This window comes from Pectinophora gossypiella, chromosome 7 (genome assembly GCF_024362695.1).
Source record: "Pectinophora gossypiella chromosome 7, ilPecGoss1.1, whole genome shotgun sequence".
Classification (NCBI taxonomy): Eukaryota; Metazoa; Arthropoda; class Insecta; order Lepidoptera; family Gelechiidae; genus Pectinophora; species Pectinophora gossypiella.
This window is the reverse complement of record NC_065410.1, coordinates 6,357,518-6,379,859: the sequence shown is the minus strand read 5'-3', so window position 1 is coordinate 6,379,859 and position 22,342 is coordinate 6,357,518. Positions and strand designations below refer to the sequence as shown.

General features: G+C 38.6%; 1 protein-coding gene across 3 annotated transcripts in view; it reads left to right on the top strand.

Moving 5' to 3' along the window:
• Window positions 1–22,342, top strand: part of LOC126368569 (pyrokinin-1 receptor-like) — a 140,338-nt gene that overhangs the window by 52,886 nt on the left and 65,110 nt on the right. For all 3 annotated transcript variants that reach the window (XR_007566614.1, XM_050012614.1, XM_050012615.1), the window contains exon 2: window positions 15,157–15,974. Coding sequence is in view for 2 of the 3 variants with exons in the window: in XM_050012614.1 (XP_049868571.1) it covers window positions 15,188–15,974 (787 nt within the window). In the remaining variant the exon portion in view is untranslated. The remainder of the gene's footprint in view (window positions 1–15,156; window positions 15,975–22,342) is intronic.

Genomic DNA, 22,342 nt, shown 5'->3' with positions numbered 1-22,342 from the left:
CCATTTAAGCAACGATTTGTTTGTGATAGGAAACTATGAATGCTTAAATCTTTAAAACTATGCAACGGATTTTGATGCAGTTTTTTTAATAGATAGAGTGATTCAGTAGGTAACATAGTTACACTTTGAATCGCTATTTTTTACAAAACGAACGTCTCATCCGCCTAAAATTACTGCAGCTTCTCACAACCTGTATAGCCGGGGAAAGGAGCTGCAAGAAAAACCTCGGGTCCTAGACGTTCTTTATAAATATAAATAAACATAAAATATTGTTATACAGTTGAATAATTTAGCTTCTCAGACAGGTAATCCCATGCATTCATATCTTCTAAATAATCGCAAACTTTATAATAACCTTTTTTATAAAGTTTAAAACAGTTGAAAGGCAAATTCTGAATGTCAATGGGAATCTTATTATAAAAACGTATACATTGCCCCTTAAAAGATTTAGTGTATTAACAATGGGAATCGAACCCAGACCTCCAGATCGTGAGCCTAACTCTCTAACCACTAGACCACGGAGGCTGTGTTGTCGGTGGCTGTTTGTTATGGGATGTTGGCTGTGTGTCGATGGGGACATTGTCGAAATCACTTTGTGAGACTGTCCTTTGTTTGATAAGGACTTTTCAGGCTTGAATCACCTGATTGTCCGAAAAAGTAAGACGATTCCGTGCTTAGGAGGGCACGTTAAGCCGTTGGTCCCGGCTATTAGCCGTAAAAACACCTCCACCAACCCGCATTAGAGCAGTGTGGTGGAGTATGCTCCGTACCCCCTCCGGTTGATTGAGGGGAGGCCTGTGCCCAGCAGTGGGACGTATATAGGCAGTTTATGTATTAACAATGGGAATAAGGACAATCTCGTAAATCAGCCTATAATGTTCTAGCCAAACAAAGGTCAGTCTTACAAAGCGAGTTTGGATTCGAACCCAGATCAGATTGTGAGCTAAATGCTCTAACTACTATACAGCGTAGGCTGTTAGATGAATAATCATATCAAAAAGTCTCTGCGATATAATTCTTACTCTAACATCAAAACATACACAAACTATTTTTAGCATAATAACAACACTGGTTTGGCAGGTATAAATAAAATATTATTATATAATAATCTTCGAGAAAAAACATCGTGGGATTGTTCGTTTTCTGTTTTTAGTGTTCCGTGGCAAAAATAGCAACAACTTTTAATTGAGCTTTACCTAAGTACTATACAAATCAAAAACTCTTTGCACACAATACAAACATACAGGATGTTAGTGCCATCGTAACGAATACTGAGGGGGATGATTCTTCTTCTATCGTGTAGGTTGTGAGGTGGATTACCAACCCCATTAACCCTGGTGTCAGGGTTATTATTGAGCCGCCATAGGCCCCTGACATGACTCATGTAACGACTATGTACTTACATCGTTAAGTAATAAATATAACGCGCCTTTCGAAGCACGGATCATCATACTTTTTGCCAATCAGGTGATCAGTGTCCAAACCAAACTAGGGATCACAAAGTAATTTTTGTGATTTGTCCCCACCGGGATTCGAACCCGGGACCTCCGGATCGTGAGCACAACGCTCAACCACTGGACCACGGAGGCCGTTACTTAGCCCAACAGCAGCAGTAGCAGCAGCTTAATAACTTGGCCGTGACTTAATAATAACTCAGTTTCGTGGTCTGAATCATCCCTCAAAGTTTTTTAAAATACGATCGTGAATGAATTTCAAACTCATCTTCATAAACAGCCTATATACGTCCCACTGCTGGGCGCAGACCTCCATCACGCTGCAAAAAATCAAATCAAATCAATCGAATTCATCATTGGATCTTAAATGATTATCATATGCTCAGAGTCAATAATGAAAACGTCTAGAGTAAACTACGCACTCGAGAAATGTGTTTTCGGAGGTATGTGGACTAATCTGTAATAGGACTGGTTTTCCCTTCACCTTGGAAGGTCGGACAGGTAGTCGCTTCTATAAAAAACCGGGTCAAATATTCACGTTAGGTGAGCCGACCCCGTGTAAAACGGGATAACGTCAGGAACATGATGAGTATGAATTACGACTACTTACGTACGATTAGGTACGATCTTCATACATAAAGTCACGACTATATCCCAATTGGGGTAGACAGAGGTCGATCGCAAGATGAACTAAGTACCAACACCTAACCGAGCTTTGTGTTAGATCAGCGATAGGTGGTGAGCCATATCGCCGATAAAACGCAAAAATACCTTCGATGCGGAGTTACGACCTATTACCGATTGAATTCGGCGTGCAAAGAATATACTGACGGCGACTCGTACTTGACTACTATTTTGAATAACACATTAAGTTTACGATCACAAAAATAATTTTCGAGGTGCAGACTTCCCCGTTAATTCTTTTGTTTTGTTTTATAAACTTTTTTTATTTCAATAGTCATTTGTAATGTGGTGATAAAGTTTAATTATGAAGTATTATTTTAAATCGTCGCTTTTGAGAAGGGTTTAGAGGCTGTAAGGTCATCGGGTCAAGAACCCGAAATGGTTTTTAATGAATGCTTACACGTATGTCCGTGTCATGGTCAAGTTTTTTATCTTTTCGTAAAAGAATATCTTTATATTTACTCAACATAAATAAACAAATATTTATATATATAGGCTGTTTATGTTATGTTATGACTACTTACTTACATCAGTAAGTTGTAACCGGGACCAACGGCTTAACGTGCCTTCCGAAGCACGGATAATCTTACTTTCAGACAATCAGGTGATCAGCCAAAGTTCTAACCAAACTAAGGACTACAAAGTAATTTTAGTGATATGTCCCAACCGGAAATCGAACCCGGGACCTCCGGATCGTGAGCCCAACGGTTAACCACTGGACCACGGAGGCGTATGTAATAGGGTGTTTATGATCGAGGTTGTAGGTTCATACAAAAATGCGGGCGTGGCGCTAGTTGCTGGGAGTCGGTGTGCTTGAAGTGTACGGTCACGAGCATTAATATCGTCACTGGAAAGGCAAAATTACGTAAGCGCCAAAAGGCCATTTCGAGAAAAAGCCGTTTAAAGTTTCATTTTTTCGTTTTTTTATCATAACTTTTTACCCAATTATCCAATTTAGATGATGTCAATGTAAGGTTACATTGTTTTTTAATTTTCTATGTCCAGCAATACATATCATAACTGTTGGATTGCTATTTTAGGATATAGTGGCGCTTACGTAAAAATGACTTCAGTTTACAGTAAAGCAAATTTACTTAACCGCCATCTGGTTAAAATATTATTTGGAAGCAAAATTACTTACAGCTCTTACGACAATGCATACGAGAACGACAATATTTCTTTAAATATAATAATACTGTAATGTTAGCGGAGTAAAAGTTACTGTAACGACTTTTACACATCTGCTTTCATTATGTGAAAATTGCCTAAAAAGTGATCGATTGATTATGTCAGTTCACCAAAGATTCTTTAAAGTAAGTTTTTGTAATATCTTCCATGGGTAAAAAGACGTAAGAGACAAATAATTATTCTTAATACCTCCTTAAATTACTTATTACTTCAATTGATTTATAAAAATAGCTATTAAAATACTGAAGTGCCAGAAATAAAGTTTCATAAAATATAAATAATAGCGTACAACCCGTTATCTGTTTGTAAAAGTTTCTTTTTAACACTTTCAAAGACAGAACGTATACGGACGTTCCGATTCCAAGGTGCCATACTACTTATTATGAACCACCAATGACCCATGGTCTCTGTCCGTGAAAGGGTTAAACGTTTTTATTTAGCTAAACCCGTACGGTATATTTGTATCAAAATTAGATATTGCAATTTAAGTACCTTCCTGTTGTCAGATTGATCTGAAATTTGGTACGCACCTTTAATTCCGATGTCAATACAATATTATAATAAAATCAATAACATTATAAATCTAAGATGGCAGCCGGTACATAATGGGGGATTACATATTTTTCCAACCCCCCTCAATATGGGTATCAAATGAAATAGCTACACAAGTAGAATACTGTGATTATGTCAAAATTTAAAATCCAAGATGGCCGCCGTTCCAAAATAGCGGACTAGGTACATATTTTTCCACAACCCCCTCAATATGGGTATCAAATGATAGGACTACACTAGTAGAATACTGTCATTATGTCAAAATTTCAAATCCAAGATGGACGATATTACAAAATGACTGAAAGAAGGATGTTGCCCTTAATTTTGTCTTTGGCATCCACCGTCCATAATATGCAGGGCAGCACAGTGGATCGCTGGGTAATGATGCCGCCGACGAACTGGCAAGGAGAGGATCAGACACCAGGGTATATGGACCCGAACCAATCCTGCCGATACCTTTCAGTCAGTTACGCTCTTGGGTAAGGGACCATACCCAGCAACTACACAACGACAGATGGGCACAGCTGCCCACATGCAGACAGTCGAAGGATATCATGCCTATGATATCCAATTCACCCGCCGACTGCTTCGCTTAAACCGCAATGACCTCCGAATAGTAGTGGGCAGTATAACGGGTCACTGCCCACTCAACAAGCACCTATTTAACTTAGGGATAACGGACAGCCCACTTTGCAGAGGCTGTCTGGACGCAGAAGAAACTGCCCCCCCATGTAATCCTGGAATGCACGGGAGTGTCAGCACAACGGGGAAAAATCCTCAAAGGAATGGGGTCGCTCCGCGAAGCCTGTGAAATCCCCAGGAGGCTTCTGAGCTTCTGGAAGGAGATAGGTTGGCTTACGTAGTCAACAATTACACGCATAATGGGCCACCTTAGAGTCTAAATGCGGAAAACAGAGTGGCTGACTTGAAAGCGTTGGCCGCTTCTTCACCGCACTGGAACCTTTGACCGCGAAGAGTTTCTTTTTTAATTTTAGGAAATGTAAAGAAATCATTGGAGCTTAGGTCAGGACTGTATGGAGGATGGTCAAGAATTTCTACGTTTTCCTGCTTCAAATAATCGTTTGACGAGCGGTGTGTGAGCTTGCGTTGTCATGATGCAGCATCCTGCACCCCTGCGCATCATCATGCGTCGCTTTGGGTTAGATTTTCGAAGTTCGGCGATGACTTGTGGTAAACAAATTGTGGTATACCAATCCGCATTAACCGTCCTACGATCTTCAAGTGCAATTGTCGCAACATGACCGATTTTCTCCACGAAGGTAGCCACCATCTTCTTTGAAGTGCTTCGAGAGCGAACAACTTTAGTCGGCTTTGACTCGTTTTGGAAGACCCAAACTGTGGATTGTTGTTTGGAATCAGGATAATAGCATAAATCCAAGATTCGTCACCACTGATGATGTCGTACACGTGATTTGACTCTCCTCGGTTGAACCTCTGAAGAGTTTTCTTACACCATCTGACGCGGGCTACCTTATGATCGTCAGAAAATGCGGGATGCAACGGCAAACTAGTTTTCTCACACCAAGTGCCTCATGCAATATCGTTTAAATGGTTGTCCCTGAAATGCCTAATAACGCCTCTATTCTCGGTATGTCACATGACGATTTTTGAGGATTAGTTGTCTCACAGCAACGATATTATCTTCAGTGAAGGCGGATGTCCACGCTCGAATTCTAAATACCAGCGTTCGATGGTTCGCAGACATGGCACTTCATCGTGGAATAGAGATTTTAACTGTTTGAAACACTGAAGTCGCGGTAGGCCTCTTCGAAAGTTATAGAAAATTTTTCTTTGTAAGATTCATTTTCGGACGTGACCTGACAGATTCAAACCAACGCTGTGACTAAACAATTGCATTAATCCTAATGCTTTCAATTGTTTTGATATTCGAAATTCCAACAAATTAGAATTTTGAGTTCTCAATTCAAAATTGGCGCTAAATATGCAAACGACAGAACTTAAAAAGTATAACAAAGTCGCTTTTTCTGTCCCTATATCCCTATGTACGCTTAAATCTTTAAAATTGCGCAACGGATTTTGATGCAATTTTCTTTAGTAGATAGAGTGATTCAAGAGGAAAGTTTATAGGTATGTATAATAACATCCAATAAATAGTGTAGAAATACTGTTATTTTTGAGGATTTTAATGTGATGTCGTAAATAATTTCATTTTTCCTCAGCATTGCATCCGAGCGAAGCCGGGTCGCTAATAAATTATAAAATCAATTCTAAAATAGTTTTACTTTTAGATCTATTGTTAAAAAATAACTTCCTGGGAAACTTACTGCTAGCCCACAAACTTGCTTAATAACAGCATAAAAATGCGAAGGCAAATTTACGTACAAGCCTTACTTATTCTAAATACTGTAAGTCAAAATTACTTATTCGCCATTCACTGCATAAACATGCTAAGACATTTTTTTCTTATACGCCTTACTTATTTTAAAAGCTGTAAATAAAAATGACTTATACATAGTCTATTTTTTATTTTCAGTAGTCCAAAATTACTAATAAAACGATACTTTTCAAACTATAGAATGCCAAATTTACTTAAAGTTAATATGTAGTTATTATATAGGAACACAATATTACTTATACACCAGTCACGAAAAAAACACCAAAATCTTGTCGTTTAAGAAACTGGAATTGAAAAAAGTCAACTATTTTTAAATTTACATAAGCGCCAAAAAAGTGCTCGTATCGCAATGCTACCCAGACAGATCGACGCAGAATGAAACGCTGATTCCGAATATATAAAAAACCCAAAATACCTATTTTGGCGCTTACGTAATTTTGCCTTTCCAGTGACGATATGTATCTACGTATGTATACACTTTGGTACCATATCACATTAACTTTTTTGACAAATTGAACTGCAAGTCTCACTAAATGTCAAATATGTCAGTGCGACAGAGTCCTAAAGTGGGTACATTGTATTGCTCATGACTGTACCGTATAATTGTTGCGTTACCGCCTTTTGTTTTCTACATATTCAACTATTACCTAAGGACGTTGAAGTCCCAGTCTCTATTTGCACAGGAATATTCTGAATATCTAGAAACTTCTGCATTTTCCAGTTGAAACACGAAATTGGCGAAGTTACTTGTTTTCCGTTTCAGTTGGACGATCTTGTCTAATCTAATCCGATTAGTACCAAAATGCTCTAAATTTATTAACGCTTGTAAAAAAAGGTATTTTTGGCTGAAATATATCCGGGGATAACGAAACTGGACTGTTTATTCAACCGGTCATAATAATCAAATACGAACCGCTAACAAGCTTTCACTTACAAAACTTCTCTCTTTAGTCGAAGTTATTCCGCTTTTTCTCTTTAGTCTGAAGCTGATAATACTTTTAGTTCTTTCTCATGAAAATATGTCAAATTACTGTCAAAGCGTAATTTCTTTTTAACTTTATAACTTTGGATTATTGTTGGTATCCGTGGTAACCAAGTTTTGTGCCCGGTTAATGGGAATAGAATAGAATGGGAGTAGGACCCCCATACCGACCCCGCCGGTGTGGTCGACGATTTCCCTCAATCAGCGCTTATCACTATCGACCCAATAGGGTCGATTAATTATTTCAATTAGTTTCCCTCTCAGACGACGCCCTGAGCCGAGGTTCGCGCCCAACTGGGTGCTCAGGCCTGTTGTCTTAAACGTTGTACCGGGTGAGAGCCTTCAGCGCTCCCCATTTGTCTAGCCAAGTAGTTAATGCCATCTGCGGCAAATCTAAAATAAGTTGCGTCAAAAGAAAAAATGGGAGTAGAATCGCCTTCTATTCTCTCTCTATTTAAGATCTGCGCTCTTGTCGGTGGAGTAACCGCCATTCCTCTCTTCTTCCCGCCAAAACCTTCACCTCCCGATACGACACGGCCTGCACCTTTATTTTTTATTTGTTTCATAAATGTTATCCTTTTGCCCAGCAGTGGGATCGTATAGGCTAAATAAGATAAGATAAGAAATGTTATCCTAGGTGTACCCCTTCCTCTCTTCCTTTCAATTTTTCCTTCTATAATGTTTGTTGTAAATGAATCGTGTCGTATCAAGTGGCCAATCATATTTCCTCTCCGGTTCTCTATAGTCTTCAATATGGTTCTCTTTTCTTCAACTCTTTCCAGCACTTTTTCATTTGACACCATTTCAGTCCAGCTTATACCCTCCATCCTTCGCCAACACCACATCTCAAACGCACAGAAACAGACAGACAGAGAGAGGTTGGAAGCGCCTTCTATTACATGGGATTTAAACATAGCCGCGAGGAGCGAGGCGAGGAGTGGATGTATTTACTATATAACTCTGCCTACCCTTTCGGGGATACAGGCATGATGTTATGTGCTTGTATTGTCAAACCGTTAATAAATACACTTACGTAGTTGTTTAACTAAAAATACTATCCAACTTTTCATCATCATCCCCCATAGTATTATTCAGTTTTTCACAGGGTCCGTTAACGTAACCTGAAGATTTGACAGGTCCGGTTTCTTACAGAAGCGCGAAGGGAAAATCATTCCAATACATGTTAGGTCACATACCTCCGAAAATGCATTTCTCGGGAATGTGGGTTTCCTCACGATGTTTTTCTTTCACCGCTTAGCACGTGATAATCATTTATGTTTCAAACATGACTTCGAAAACAAACTCCACAATCATTGGTTTAGGCTTGTGTTGGGTTCGAACCTGCGACTTACTATTTAGTGTAAATACCTAATAGGCTACTTGACAACTTAGTCAAATGAGATACTTTTTTTGCGAAATTATTCTTTGGAGTTTGTATGGATGGATATACTATCCTGAGACATCATAAATAAAAGCGGGCAAACGTCACACTCAATATTACTTAGTTCTAAATTAAAACTCGAAAATAAGCCGAAAAGTAAAATGATATTCATTATCCAGGGTGGCCCAGAAGTTCACGTTCAAAATGAAAAATTAGTCTTGCATCTTTGAGGGCTAATTACTTAGTTTTATGCCCTTATTACGGGTACTTTTTTTGGATGTTTCTAAAAGCCTATTAAATGGAGCAGTTTTTAGAAATACTTTCAGGGTCCATGACAATATCATGTGTTTATTATTCTTCGGCGAAGTTTTAACAACTGTAACAATTTTGGTCGAATTCTCACTTTGATTTCCAATAACTTTTTTTTATCTTTGTTTTGACTGCTTTCATTTTTTCACCTAGCGGTACATATCCTTAGGCATAGTTATGAAGTTAAATAAAAAAATTATTAAGAAAGAGATAGCGACAAAATGATGATTTCTGAAGTAAGGTAGAAAATCTAGAAAAAGATACAAAATGGGTCATATCTCCTAAACCGTAAATAATCGCTAAATATACATGGGAGTGTTTCTGGTAGCTAATGAGTCCCTCTATCTATTCTTTCATTTTGAACGTGAACTTCTGGGCCACCCTGTAGATCATTTTAGACTGGCTTCTATTTCTAGATTAGCATTTTGTAATTTATCTTTGACCCAGTCAAATACCCTATTGCTTCATAAATCTTAGCTGATGTAAATTCTACAGTCACTCTTTATACACGTCTGTGTGTAATGTGCCGATTTATGAAACAGTACCCAAGATAAAGTACTTGTGTGGGTGAAAAACAGAAGTCATCCTTGTGTATTCCTAGCTCGCGGCTAGCACCGAGAATGATAATATGATGTAGAGTAAGTATCTACCTAATAAAATAACGATAAAAGTCAATCAATCAATCAGTCAATCAATAATACTTTATTGCACGAAACATAAACACAGAACATGTATAGACGAATAAAATAAGCACAATAGACGGCCTTATTGCTAAACAGCAATTTCTGCCAGGCAACCTTAGGGCCTTCTTTTTCTTATCGTATGGGTTGTGAGGTGGAATACCAATGTCATCAACCCTGGTGACAGGGTTAATACTGAGCCGCCAAAGGCCCGTGACATGGCTCATGTAACGACTACATACTTACATCAGTAAGTAATAACCGGGGCCAACGGCTTAAGGTGCCATCCGAAGCACGGATCATCTTACTTTCGGACAATCAGGTGATCAGCCTGTAATGTCCTAACCAAACTGTGGATCACAAAGTGATTTTTGTGACATGTCCCCACCGGGATTCGAACCTCAGGGCGAAAGAAGTTTACTAATTGAAGCGTGGGATGGCGCAATCCAATCAAAAATAAAGTAATAAGAAATAGGAAAAATAAATATAGAGGTATAATCCTACCAACGTAAAAAAGGCAACATAAAAGTAAAAAATAAACAAATAAAAATGTTTAATTATTAAACAAGCAGCTTGTTTGTATAGATTGAATTTGTTTAGCTTTATTTACTTTAACATACCACAAGCTCACGCCTACATCGCAATTGGGGTAGTCAGAGGTACATCCATCGCAAGATGAACTGAGTACCTACACCTCACCGAGCTTTCTGTTAGACTTTGGTAAGCCGTATTGCCGTCTATAATGGTGGAGCCAACTGTGTTATTGAAAACTGCACTTAAGATAAACAAACATAAGTACAAAAAACACAAAATAAATTATTATACTTAACATAAGTACCTACCTACTATTGCCTTACCTTAGTACCTTTAGGAGTAGTAGTGTTAGTTAGAGTACTGCGGGGTGGCAGGCAAGAGGAAAACCACTGCCCTAATTTTCCCTAAAAAAGTAGAATGGAAATGCTGCCCCGACAAGAGCGTGGCTCTTATATTGATGATGATTTTTGTTCATCTAATGCTGACATTCGTTGTAAAAATGGTAAACAACACTAAACATAAGCAAAGATGTTATCTTATATAAACCAGTATTTCCTCTAATATGTACTTAATATGTAAATCATGTGGTTTCGTTAATTTATTATGATTACATAACACATTAGTTGATAGACTTTGATGTGAACGACATAGTTGCGGTCGCATACCGCTTTAGTTAACTCGAATTTCCGAACAATTTGAGGGTCGACTAAATTTATGAATTCTATTATATTATTATCATCAACAGCCCTTTGTTGGACGCGTGTCCATAGAAGTGTCATTGAACTCCAATATCTGTTGGAAACATAAATTAGTACGTAATATTTTATTTTAAATAATTTTTCTTTCTTTAAGTTATATCTGCAGTCAGTTAACGTCCGTTTGTGTTACTATGAGCAGATGAGCTGAAGGGGAACTTGGCTTTATGAGAGACATATCCTCAGCAATTAGCAGGGGACCGGCTTCTGCTGGCAACACAAGTATAAAATAATAACATTTTTTTGGCATGGCAATATTGTACGGAATGGAATGGCCGACGCGTCCCGCTAAAGTGTATTTTACCAATTACAAAAACTTAATTAAATAGTGACACGAAATAATCTGGTGGTTTGCAATTGGCAGTAGAACCCTCGACTGCTCACCATCTACTACACTTACAGTCCACACACACCAAGAGCCGAACACCTGCTTCAATAATGAGATGATTCAGAGACTTTAATCCATTTCCGTCTCCATGATAGGCCGTCTTTTCAGACGACGGATTTGGTTTATTTGCAAGAGCTCCTGAGCGAGGTGGTTGGGATGATGCTCAAGGCGAGCTCTGTAGATTTTGCTTAGGCTATCAATCTTTTGTTTGACGGTGAGAACATCTAAATGGTGATGAATTTCTTCATTACACAACCAGGGAGCGCTACTCAATTTTCTCAATAAGTACTGTGTTTTGAAAGCGTTGAATTGAATTTAGGTAAGTAGGAATGTCGTAAAAATCGAATGTGATGTATGTAAGTACGTATTTTCAAAAAATTGGATTCCGACATGAAAACCGAGGATCCTTTTGGATCTTTTTCATGTCGGAACCCAATTTTTCACGAAAAAATAATATGAAATTTCGCCACCAAACTTGAAATTTTGATATTCACTCATTTGATCAAAAAGCTGTCACTATTCTGTTTATTTGACTATACGAAGTTATTTTATTATTTATGGCCTTTTTAGGGTTCCGAAACTCAAAAGGAAAACCGGAACCCTTACGGGGAACACTTTGTTGTCCGTCTGTCAAGACCCTTTTTGCCGGAAACGCGTGGAGGTACAAAGTTGAAATTAACAGCTAATACTTATGCCTGCCTTTGAGGTTGTTAAACTCGAGCTTATCAATCAGATTTCAATTTATGGCCGTTTGTGTGGGACCCTCGGTGTGCGAGCAGGAATCGCACTGCCGATTGTACTTCTCTTGTCACATTTGTCACAGTTTTTAGTGTTGTGTTTATATGCGCAATAGAGCGTTTTTTTTTTTTTTTTGACGTGACTTATTGTAGATTTGCCGCAGATGGCATTAACTACTTGGCCGGACAAATGGGGAGCGCTGAAGGCTCTCACCCGGTACAACGTTTAAGACAACAGGCCTGAGGGTGCCCAGTTGGGCGCGAACCTCGGCTCAGGGCGTCGTCTGAGAGGAAAAATATTTGAAAGAATTAATCGACCCTAGTGGGTCGATAGCGATAAGCGCTGAATGAGGGAAATCGTCGACCACGCCGGCGGGGTCGGTATCGGGGACCTGAAGTGTTTGGTGTCGCGAGCTGATTGGCTGCCTCTATGGCTAGAGTAATCGGGTCGTTGGGATCGTATATTACGTCCTTCGGACGCCGATACTTTTCAGTACCGTCCCTAAGCGGAATGTACTCGGAAGCCGCAACTACCAGGGGATTTGGGTGGTGCGGAGCAGAATCCAAGCGTTTTGTATTGTATAAATATAAAGTAAATCTACATGTTCTATGGTCGCAGCCGGATATTTCGTAAAAAACATTCTTCGATCGGGTTGTGAGGTGGATTACCAACCCCATCAACCCTGGTGGTTGGCAGTAACTAGTAACCGGGACCGACGGCATTACGTGCCTTCCGAAGCACGGATCTTATTTTCGCACGGTCAGGTGAACATCCTGTTTTGTCATAACCAACATCACAAAGTATTTTTGTGATATTTCTCCACCGGGATACGAACACGGGACTTCCGGATCGTGAGCTTAACTTTCAACCACTGGACCACAGAGGACGTTTAATAAATGAATCATAAAATACATTAACATACATACATACATAAACTCACGCCCGTAATCCCAAATGGGGTGGGCAGAGCCACAAGTAATCAAAGACAACTTGCAGCCACTGCAAGACAAACAAGTTTTAGTGTAAACAAGTTTGGTCCACGGTGGAAAAATACGAAATTAGTGTCACGTGATTTCATCGAGACTCATCGAGTTCTCTAGATTAAAACTGGTCTTCTTCTTCTAACGTGTAGGTTGTGAGGTGGAGTACCAACCTCATCAACCCTGGTGTCAGGGTTACTATTGAGCCGCCAAAAGCACCTGACATGGCTCATGTAACGACTACTTACATCGGTATTAACCGGGACCAACGGCTTAACGTGCCTTCCGAAGCACGGATCATCTTTCTTTTTGGATAATCAGGTGATCAGCCTGTCATGTCCTAACCAAACTTGGGATCACAAAGTGATTTTTGTGATATGTCCACACCGGGAATCGAACCCAGGACTTTCGGATCGTGAGCCCAACGCTCAACCACTGGACCACGGAGGTCGTCATTATTAAAACTGGTGACTGGGAAAATCCCGAGCTCGGGATATCAGCTAAATATAGAATTAACGACCAAAACATTTTTTTGTGCGACACTCTAAAAGGTGTATCGACAAGTCAGGGAGGAGATATGTAAGTAGTAAATAAACTTCGAAGGACGGTCGAGTTTTTTTACCACCTCACTTATTGCGGTTAGAGTTATTTAAGTACAAATGTTTGGTTTTTCCATACGACTTGTCCTGTAAACAAACTTAAAACACAAATGTTATAATTAATGTCAAATACGAGGGAATTTATTGCAGATATATGTCTCCTTTTATTTTTATTTTTTTTCGGTTATTTGAACTGAGTACATTTTTATTTTTGACGCTATGAATACGGCGAGTATTTCTAGAAAATGTACCTAAATTATTTTGGTTATATTGACACAGGATTTTGGTTGTTTAGATAGAAGTATCAAATATTTACGATATTAACATAATTTAACATACTGGCAAATATTCATTATAAGAACCTATGTATTATCGTTTCAATAGAGGCTACAATCATTTTAATCCTCTTAAGTAAATGTTTGAACAAAAATGATTATATATCGCATCAACAACTTCCGTAATCGATTTGAACTCCGAATTCCATTTCAGGTATAAAATTTTACATTACGTTTCTTTATCGTCCATCATATCAGCGGTCACGATTTCTTATAGGTGCATAAATTTCGCATTGAACACAAGGACGTTTCAATAGAATCGACAGAAAGAACATAATTTGATTTATTCCGGTTATGTGTTTTAAATAAAGGCGTCCTACCAAAAATGATGAATCTATATGGGCTATAGGCAGATCCCCTATCACCATACGGTTCATCATTATCCATCTTAGGACTATGTATCAAAAGTGGCTGCAAATAGTCTTTTGATTATTTGTGGCTCTGCCCACCCCTTCGGGGAACATGGGCGTGAGTTTATGTATGTTTGTATGTGTTTTAAATACTAATACTTTATTGCCCAAAACAAAATTGAATACAAAAATAATTTACAAAAGATACTTAACCAGGTACATGGCAAATGACGGAGTTATCGCTTTAAGCATTAATATAATATGTAAAAATTAAAAGAAAATGATAGAGCGTTGCAAATTGAAGTTAACAAATGAGAGATAACTTACATCCATTCATTCAATCAGCAAGCATCATGATGAGGCGAGTATTATAAGTACTAAGTAATGTAAAGGGCGCCTTTGTACTATCATCCTTTCCTGACGGAACCCATAATATCGATATATATAAATCTACAATGCATCGTCAGTAATGTTCAATAATAATCGAAGCTTTTTCAATACTAAACTATCTAAAAGTAAGCAAAATTAATAATCTTGCAGCTGTATGTTAGACAACATCTTAACTATATTACATTATGTACGATGACTTTGATTTTGACAGCATTGTAGATAATTCTAGAGGTATCACATGAATTTATAAGATAAAAGCGACGTGTAGTACCCGCTGTCATTAATATTTAATTGACTCGAGGACCTTCACTGTCGGTGGTCGGTCGTTTACTACACATATTAATCCTATCACACACACCTGCCAAATTATTATTTCGTTTTTGCATTTATTACGCCATTTCGAAAGTACTTCCATCGACTTGTGTATATCGATCAAGGAGGAATAGTTGCTGAATATAAAGACTCGTTTTTTGTCCACAGGTAAAGAATGTGGAGACACAACCGGTGAGCGATGGAGCTAGACTATGATGACCTGGCGGCAAACGTGTCTAATGTGACGGTGAAGGCGGCGGCCTACCGCGAGCCGGAGTCACTCGACCTGCTCGTGCCGCTGACGGTCACATACTCCATCATCTTCGTCGCTGGCATCCTCGGCAACACCAGCACTTGCGTCGTCATAGCGCGCAACCGCTCCATGCACACCGCCACCAATTTCTACCTCTTCAGCCTCGCCATATCCGACCTCATCCTCCTAGTATGCGGCCTCCCCATCGAACTCCACCGACTCTGGATCCCCACCACCTACCCCTTCGGCGAAGCACACTGCATAGCGATGGGCCTCGCGTCCGAGACCTCTGCAAACGCTACCGTCTTGACAATAACGGCTTTCACCGTCGAGAGATATATAGCCATTTGTCGACCGTTCATGTCGCACACGATGTCGAAATTATCGAGAGCTGTGCGATTTATCGTCGCTATATGGGTGTGTGCGTTATGCACGGCTGTGCCTCAGGCGATGCAGTTCGGCATCGTGTCGTATAAAGAAAACGGACAGAATGTGAGTGCGTGTACTGTGAAAGGACACGGTGTGCACCAAGTGTTTGTTGTGTCTAGTTTCGTGTTTTTCGTAGTGCCTATGTCGGTGATATCTGTGTTATATGCGTTGATAGGAATTAAATTGCGTACGTCACGAGTGTTGCATCCAGCCAAGAAACTGTCGGTTGAGAGTAATGATCGCTCGAACAGAAGTGTGCGGTATAGGAATGGTGCATCACAGCGACGGGTCATCCGTATGTTGGGTGAGTTTTTGTTTCTTACTTTATTATCCATAGAGTAAGGATTCATGATTGACATTGTGTAGGCACAGTTCCGTAGTCAGACCTTGTCTGTCGTCAGCCTGTAACGTATATAGCAAAACGCTATTTTTTTAACTTTCAAAATCATTGATGTAGTAAAAATGGCCTCTATAACTTATGAAAGGGCAAGAAAGCGTAAGTTAAGTATAATTGTATAAGCTCTTTGATCTACTGTTATTAGATTCTTTATTTTACACACAAAAATAAAAAAGAGAGATGTAAAGAAAGGTGGATTTATCTCTAATACTTACTAAAAAAATAGTTCTACATTTATATTAGAGCTGAATTTATGTTTTACTGATTTAAATTTCAAAGCCAAAATGTTTCTAATTGAAAGGCATTTATTTTCGAATAAAAATGATTGATTCTTCTGGCCTCAGGGGTTATTCGTTACAAACGCGACATATCATACGTCTTTATATCAAATTACGACTTTTAATAGGATATAGTTATCGTCAAGCCTACGGCTATTTGATGCTCGTCAAAAGAAATAAACAAGAATGTAATCTATTGCTTGATCTATAACTTTTTGTGCGTAAAAGATGTTGAATGATAAACATACAACATATTTATGTAAATTAAAAATCATTATCATAATTTTAGTACGAGCTTGTTTTCTTCTATGATTCAACATTCACGTCATTCCGACATCACATCAAGAGGTAACAAAAATATAGATCTCTGTTTTTCTTCCGATGGACCATTATTATGGAATTTAGGAATTCATAATCGTCAGTGGCTGCCGGATGTCTTCTGATTGTTTGCGGCTCTGCCCACCATAATAGTATATGTATGAGTTAATAAGATTTAATAAGAGTTTATGTATGAGCTAAATAAAAGTTACAGTATAAACAGTTTTAACGTAGCGTGAAGGGATTAATCTTGGCTTTGCTCATTTAAATTCCTAGCGCGCCCCCGTTACTCACTATTTTATGATTGGCTTTAAATTAACGGGAAACTCATAGTTTCCTAATTATTCGTTTGTGTTTCTTAAGCTCTTATGTAGATGTGAAGGTCGAGTAACACTCGCATTTTGATATAGACATAATATAAGCTGTTTTAAGTTTACGCGGTTATTATCACAATTAAAACACATAATAACGGGTTCTATATATATATATGTCTTATATGTCTGCTCGTAGAAAATTAAGGATCTACCTACTCCACTCCAGTCTCATCAGTAATCCCGTGATCAAGGTACTTGCAACAGTGTCGAAATATCGGAAGTCTCATATTTCCCTGATTTAAACGCGGTAAGAACCCGTTATTATGTGTTTTAGTAACATAAGCTCATAACGATAACCCAATTGAGGTAAATCCATCGCAAGATGAACTAAGTACCCATACATCGCCGAGCTTTCTGTAAGACTAACGCGTTGATAAAAAATAATATTACGTATAGAAACCACTGCCTCATTTTTACAATGAAAATGTAGCATGCAAATTCCTACGTACTTATAGAACGATAACTCTCCGCCCAGCACCAATTCGTAACGGGTGCCGACCTTACCCTCTCTGACCTATGGGCATTACTTTAGTCTTAAGCCGCTAGGAGTAAAGGTCCGTATCTACTACACCGTATCCCACCAGGTCCGTTTTCATCCCGGCACAGGCAAAAAAATATTCTTAGTATGAATTTTTATGGCTCAACGCCCTCTAGTCCGCTCCGTCACATGTAACCGACTAACACCGTAGCATGCCAAGCATGGTCTGGAAAGAATTAATTGGAGAAGCCATACAGAGATAGAACGGGGTTGCTCCGTTACAGTGGGCAAAAACGGCTTCTGTGGTCCGGTGGTTGAGCGTCCCGGGTTCGAATCCCGGTGGGGACATATCACAAAAATCATCAGTTTTCACAAAGATCCCCAGGTTGGTTAAGATATTACAGGCTGATCACCTGATTGTCTGAAAGTAAGATGATCCGTGCTTCGGAAGGCACATTAAATCGGTGGTCACGGTTACATGAGCCATGGCAGGGGCCTTTGGCGGCTAAATATCCCTGACACCAGGGTTGATGAGGTTGGTGATTCACCTCATAACCCACATGACGGAAGAAGATAGAAGAAGTGGGTTTTGTAGCGTCCGACTCGCGCCGGTCCGTGCCTGACACGGTCCTAGCACGGTCATAGTATGATACGGTGTAGTGTAGTGGACACATGCTTTTAAGGGGGAAATGCGCGGAATGTGTCTTGCTAGCGTCTCGCTACGCGTTAGGCGGTACACAGTACGGAAAAGATTTTTGTATGCAGGATCCGGGGTGCGACTTTACAAAAATACAAAATACAAAAATATTTATTCAATAGACACGGTATAACAATCAATCAATCACTTCAGAAAAACTGTTTACTAGGACTATGCCTGTCACAGAACTACATACAAATAAAAAATGAAAAGAATAAACAAGAGAAAAACAAAAACTAAATAAATCGCAAACAAAAATTTAACTAATTAGACATGAAAAATTGTGTGTGTGTGTGTGTCTGAGTGTGCGTGTGTGTGTTTGAGTGTGTGTGTGTGTGTTTGATATGAAGTTCTTGTTTTCCAGCTAGCTTTTGGTTGCCCCTAGACTGTATTTGTTGTTACGAGAAATAAAACACAGTAATGCAATATAAGTAAGTGATTTACAAGATTAGAAAGAACAATTCTGCACAAAAATACTTCTTTCGCAGTAGCGTGTACCGTGTGTTCAGAACCGTTTTGCTGATAAGGTGAAGTCTGTGGTAAGTAGTAGGACGTATTATTAGAGGAATTTAGGAATATCACGAAAAATATTCCACGCTTTTATAGAAAGAGTCGAACTGATTACCTATTTTTGCGAGTATTTTTAACAAATACTTTACTACCCGAGAAGTTTTTTGTAAATTACCTAGAAAAACCTATTATTACCCACATCGCTCTCATAGTCACCACATGTTACCTGGATATTACCTGTTAGTGGAGTCCCAGAAGAGTAATATTTATGAAGGGACGAATATCCTTGTAGAATGTAGAGTAATAGTAACCAGTATTTGCGAGGGTCACATCCCTAGATATTTATACTTTACTCTAAAAAGTATGAAATAAGAAAATAGGTATATTTCTCTGAAATTTTTCCGAATAGTGATGTTTAAAAGATAGCTTATCATGGCAAACAATGGATTTACCACCCTCTCCAAACGGCCTCCGTGGTCCAGTGGTTGAGCGTTATGCTCACGATCCGGAGGTCCCCCGTTCGAATCCCGGTGGGGACAAAATTTAATCACAGAAATCACTTTGTGATCCCTAGTTTGGTTACGACATTAATGCATTAATTAATGCATGCATTAGGCTGATCACCCGATTGTCCAAAAAGTAAGATGATCCGTCGTAAAGCCGTTGGTCCTGGTTACTACTTACTGATGTAAGTACGTAGTACGGCGGCTCAATAATAACCCTGACACCAGGGTCGATGGGGTTAGTAATCCACCTCACAACCCACACGATAGAAGAAGATGGATTTAATTTTGTTATTGTATGTGGGAGGGGGATGTTTTTTTTCAAATAAAGATTTAAATAAAGCTTCAGTCGGGATTCCACTGAGCCTTATAAATTATTATTATTGCGTCTGGCAGATAAAAATAAAATAATTAAAGCACATAAAATAAAATAAAATAATCGACACTGTTGCAAGTGCCATGATCACGGGATGACTGATGAGATTGGAGTGGAGTAAGTAGGTAGATCCATAATTTTCTACGGGCAGACATATCTGTCTACCCTCTTTCTTAGCCGCTTGTTTATGTTTCTGATATCGGAATGAAATTAAAATTGAAAAAAAAAAGAAAATTGAAATTGAATTGAAATTATGGATCTACCTACTCCACTCCAAAATCATCAGTCATCCCGTGATCATGGCACTTGCAACAGTGTCGAAATATCGGGTCGGGAGTCTCATATCCCCATTTAAACGCGGTAAGAACCCGTTATTATGTGCTTTAATTATGATAATAACCGCGTAAACTTAAAACAATGTAAAAATAAAATATCCTGCGTGGATCATATATTCAACTTAAGCTCCCCTAACCAAGTCTCTGCCGCATCCGTCACACAATGCAGCCCGGCTATGCCTCCTGGGAACCGATGTGGCCACCCGGATCAAATCATATCTCACATAGTGAACGAGTGCCCTCTGCATCGGTTTCCAGCCTTATAAATTAACAAAAGACGTTTCTGTATGTACCTCATATTGAAATGAAACGCTAAGGTCAATATCAGTTAGTTGGATGTACAGTGGATGTAAGTACACCTAATAAATAACGTCCTCTGCAAAACATATAGGCGCAACTGATTTACTTTTCTTAGTTGATTACAGCCATTCGTTATGCTTTTGTGTGTTCCTACTCTTAATTATGTTTGCTTCATCTCTTGGATTCTACAAGCAATTTGATTATACATAATAAGTATATGCCTTAAAACTCTTGTCTGAACAAAAGTGACAGTGACCAGCGATTTTTTCGGAAAAGCATGATTTCAACAAATTAATTATTGTTTTTAAATGTACAAGGTCGACCATTAATATTCATACATACATACATACATAAACTCACGCCTATTTCCCACCGGGGTAAGCAGAGACTATAGAATTCCATTTGCTTCGATCCTGACACACTTCTCTTGCTTCCTCCACATTAATATTCATGATATAATGATATTATTATATGTTTACAATTGCTTCTATACTATTAAATATTTAATTATTCTTTTATAATCACGAAATTACATAAATACTTAATTAACAAAAATAATGCTATTTACTGCACTCGTCAAAAAGCCCGCCCCTGACTAATCCGGGCGCGAAGGTGCCCATTACACTAGCCGCATTTCCTCGCTGTACAGCAATGGACAACCTTTGCGCCAAGAACAATCCTGCAGGATTGTCTCCACTCTCTCTTAAACGATGTCCGATTTCCGCTATAAATTTTTTAGCATCGCTACCCCAACAACCCGTCGTCTCATCCCGTGCTTCTATACTGTTCTGAGAGCAAATAAAAAACATAAAACACGTTCAGCTGCTTGTCTTCTCGGGGGTAAAATCCGACAGAAATATTGTGATCCTCTAACATGATGGACTGATGTTATGGGCGATAGGCTGATCCCTTATCACCATAAGGTTCATCATATCCAGCTTACGACATCGCATTAACAGCGGCTGCAAGTATTTTTTGATTACTTGTGGCTCTGCCCACCCCATTAGGAATTACAGGTGTGAGTTTATGTATGTATGTGTCGTGCCCTTGTCATTGATTATTTCATGATGTGTTTGACCATTTTATGAAATGGTCATAATAGCCAACTTAAGTTGACCATGTCATTGAAACGTCAACGTTTAATGATATATTATTTCAATCAACGTTTGGCCATATCGTTAATGTAGGCGGTGTCCATGCTATGTGGTGTAATAAAAATGCGAATAATCGATTAATTTATTAGGTTCAAAATTATGTACCTAATCGATATGGAAAATTGTACAATTACATTGATTCATCGATTATAATATCAATAAGTTTTAAATATAATCGACTCCAGCGCTGAATAGTGTTACTAAGGGCATTGAACATTTCACTATGGAGGCTGGCATAGCCTGGTGGCGCCACCTAGCAGATTTTTTAAAACTGCGGCGCACGATGAAACCTGTGCATATCGATAGGGGGTACTTTTCTGCACAAAAAAGCTTTAATGAACCTATGCTCTAAAGCGTCACGTTTTCAAGATATTTAGCTTGAAAGTTCCGAAAAGTGTTGTATGAACAAATCGATTTTACTTCTATATGCAATTGGAATATAGTGACTAAGTGATTATGCATGGAATATTAGTGTTTAATATACCACATATTTACTTTATTGAAAAATAAATAAATAGAAAATAGATAAAATAAATATCTATAACTTACTTTTATGTGTAACTTAAAAGAAATCCAGAAACGAGTCGTGAGATGTACAGCTCATGACTTATTCTCGTGGTAATCACGCTCAAAGTTATTTGCTGTGAATGTCTAACAATTTCACACTTTTTGAGTTTTTATGTTTATTCAATGAAAGGCAGCTTAAATGTCTAATCACAGTGAAAGCAGGTGGGGGTGTGAAAATTCGCTTTTAGGACTACTTTACTTTACAGCAGTGTATGGAACATACCTACTTCGTATAGACACACCAATGGGGTGTGTGCCTTCAATGCAACGGGACCTTAAGCTGTTTAGTTCATAACAATCATATTACATGAACACATTGTTCAATTATTCATCGATTTTCTTAGTTGTGTTTTTATAAGTATGAAATAAAACATCGTAAAAGTAG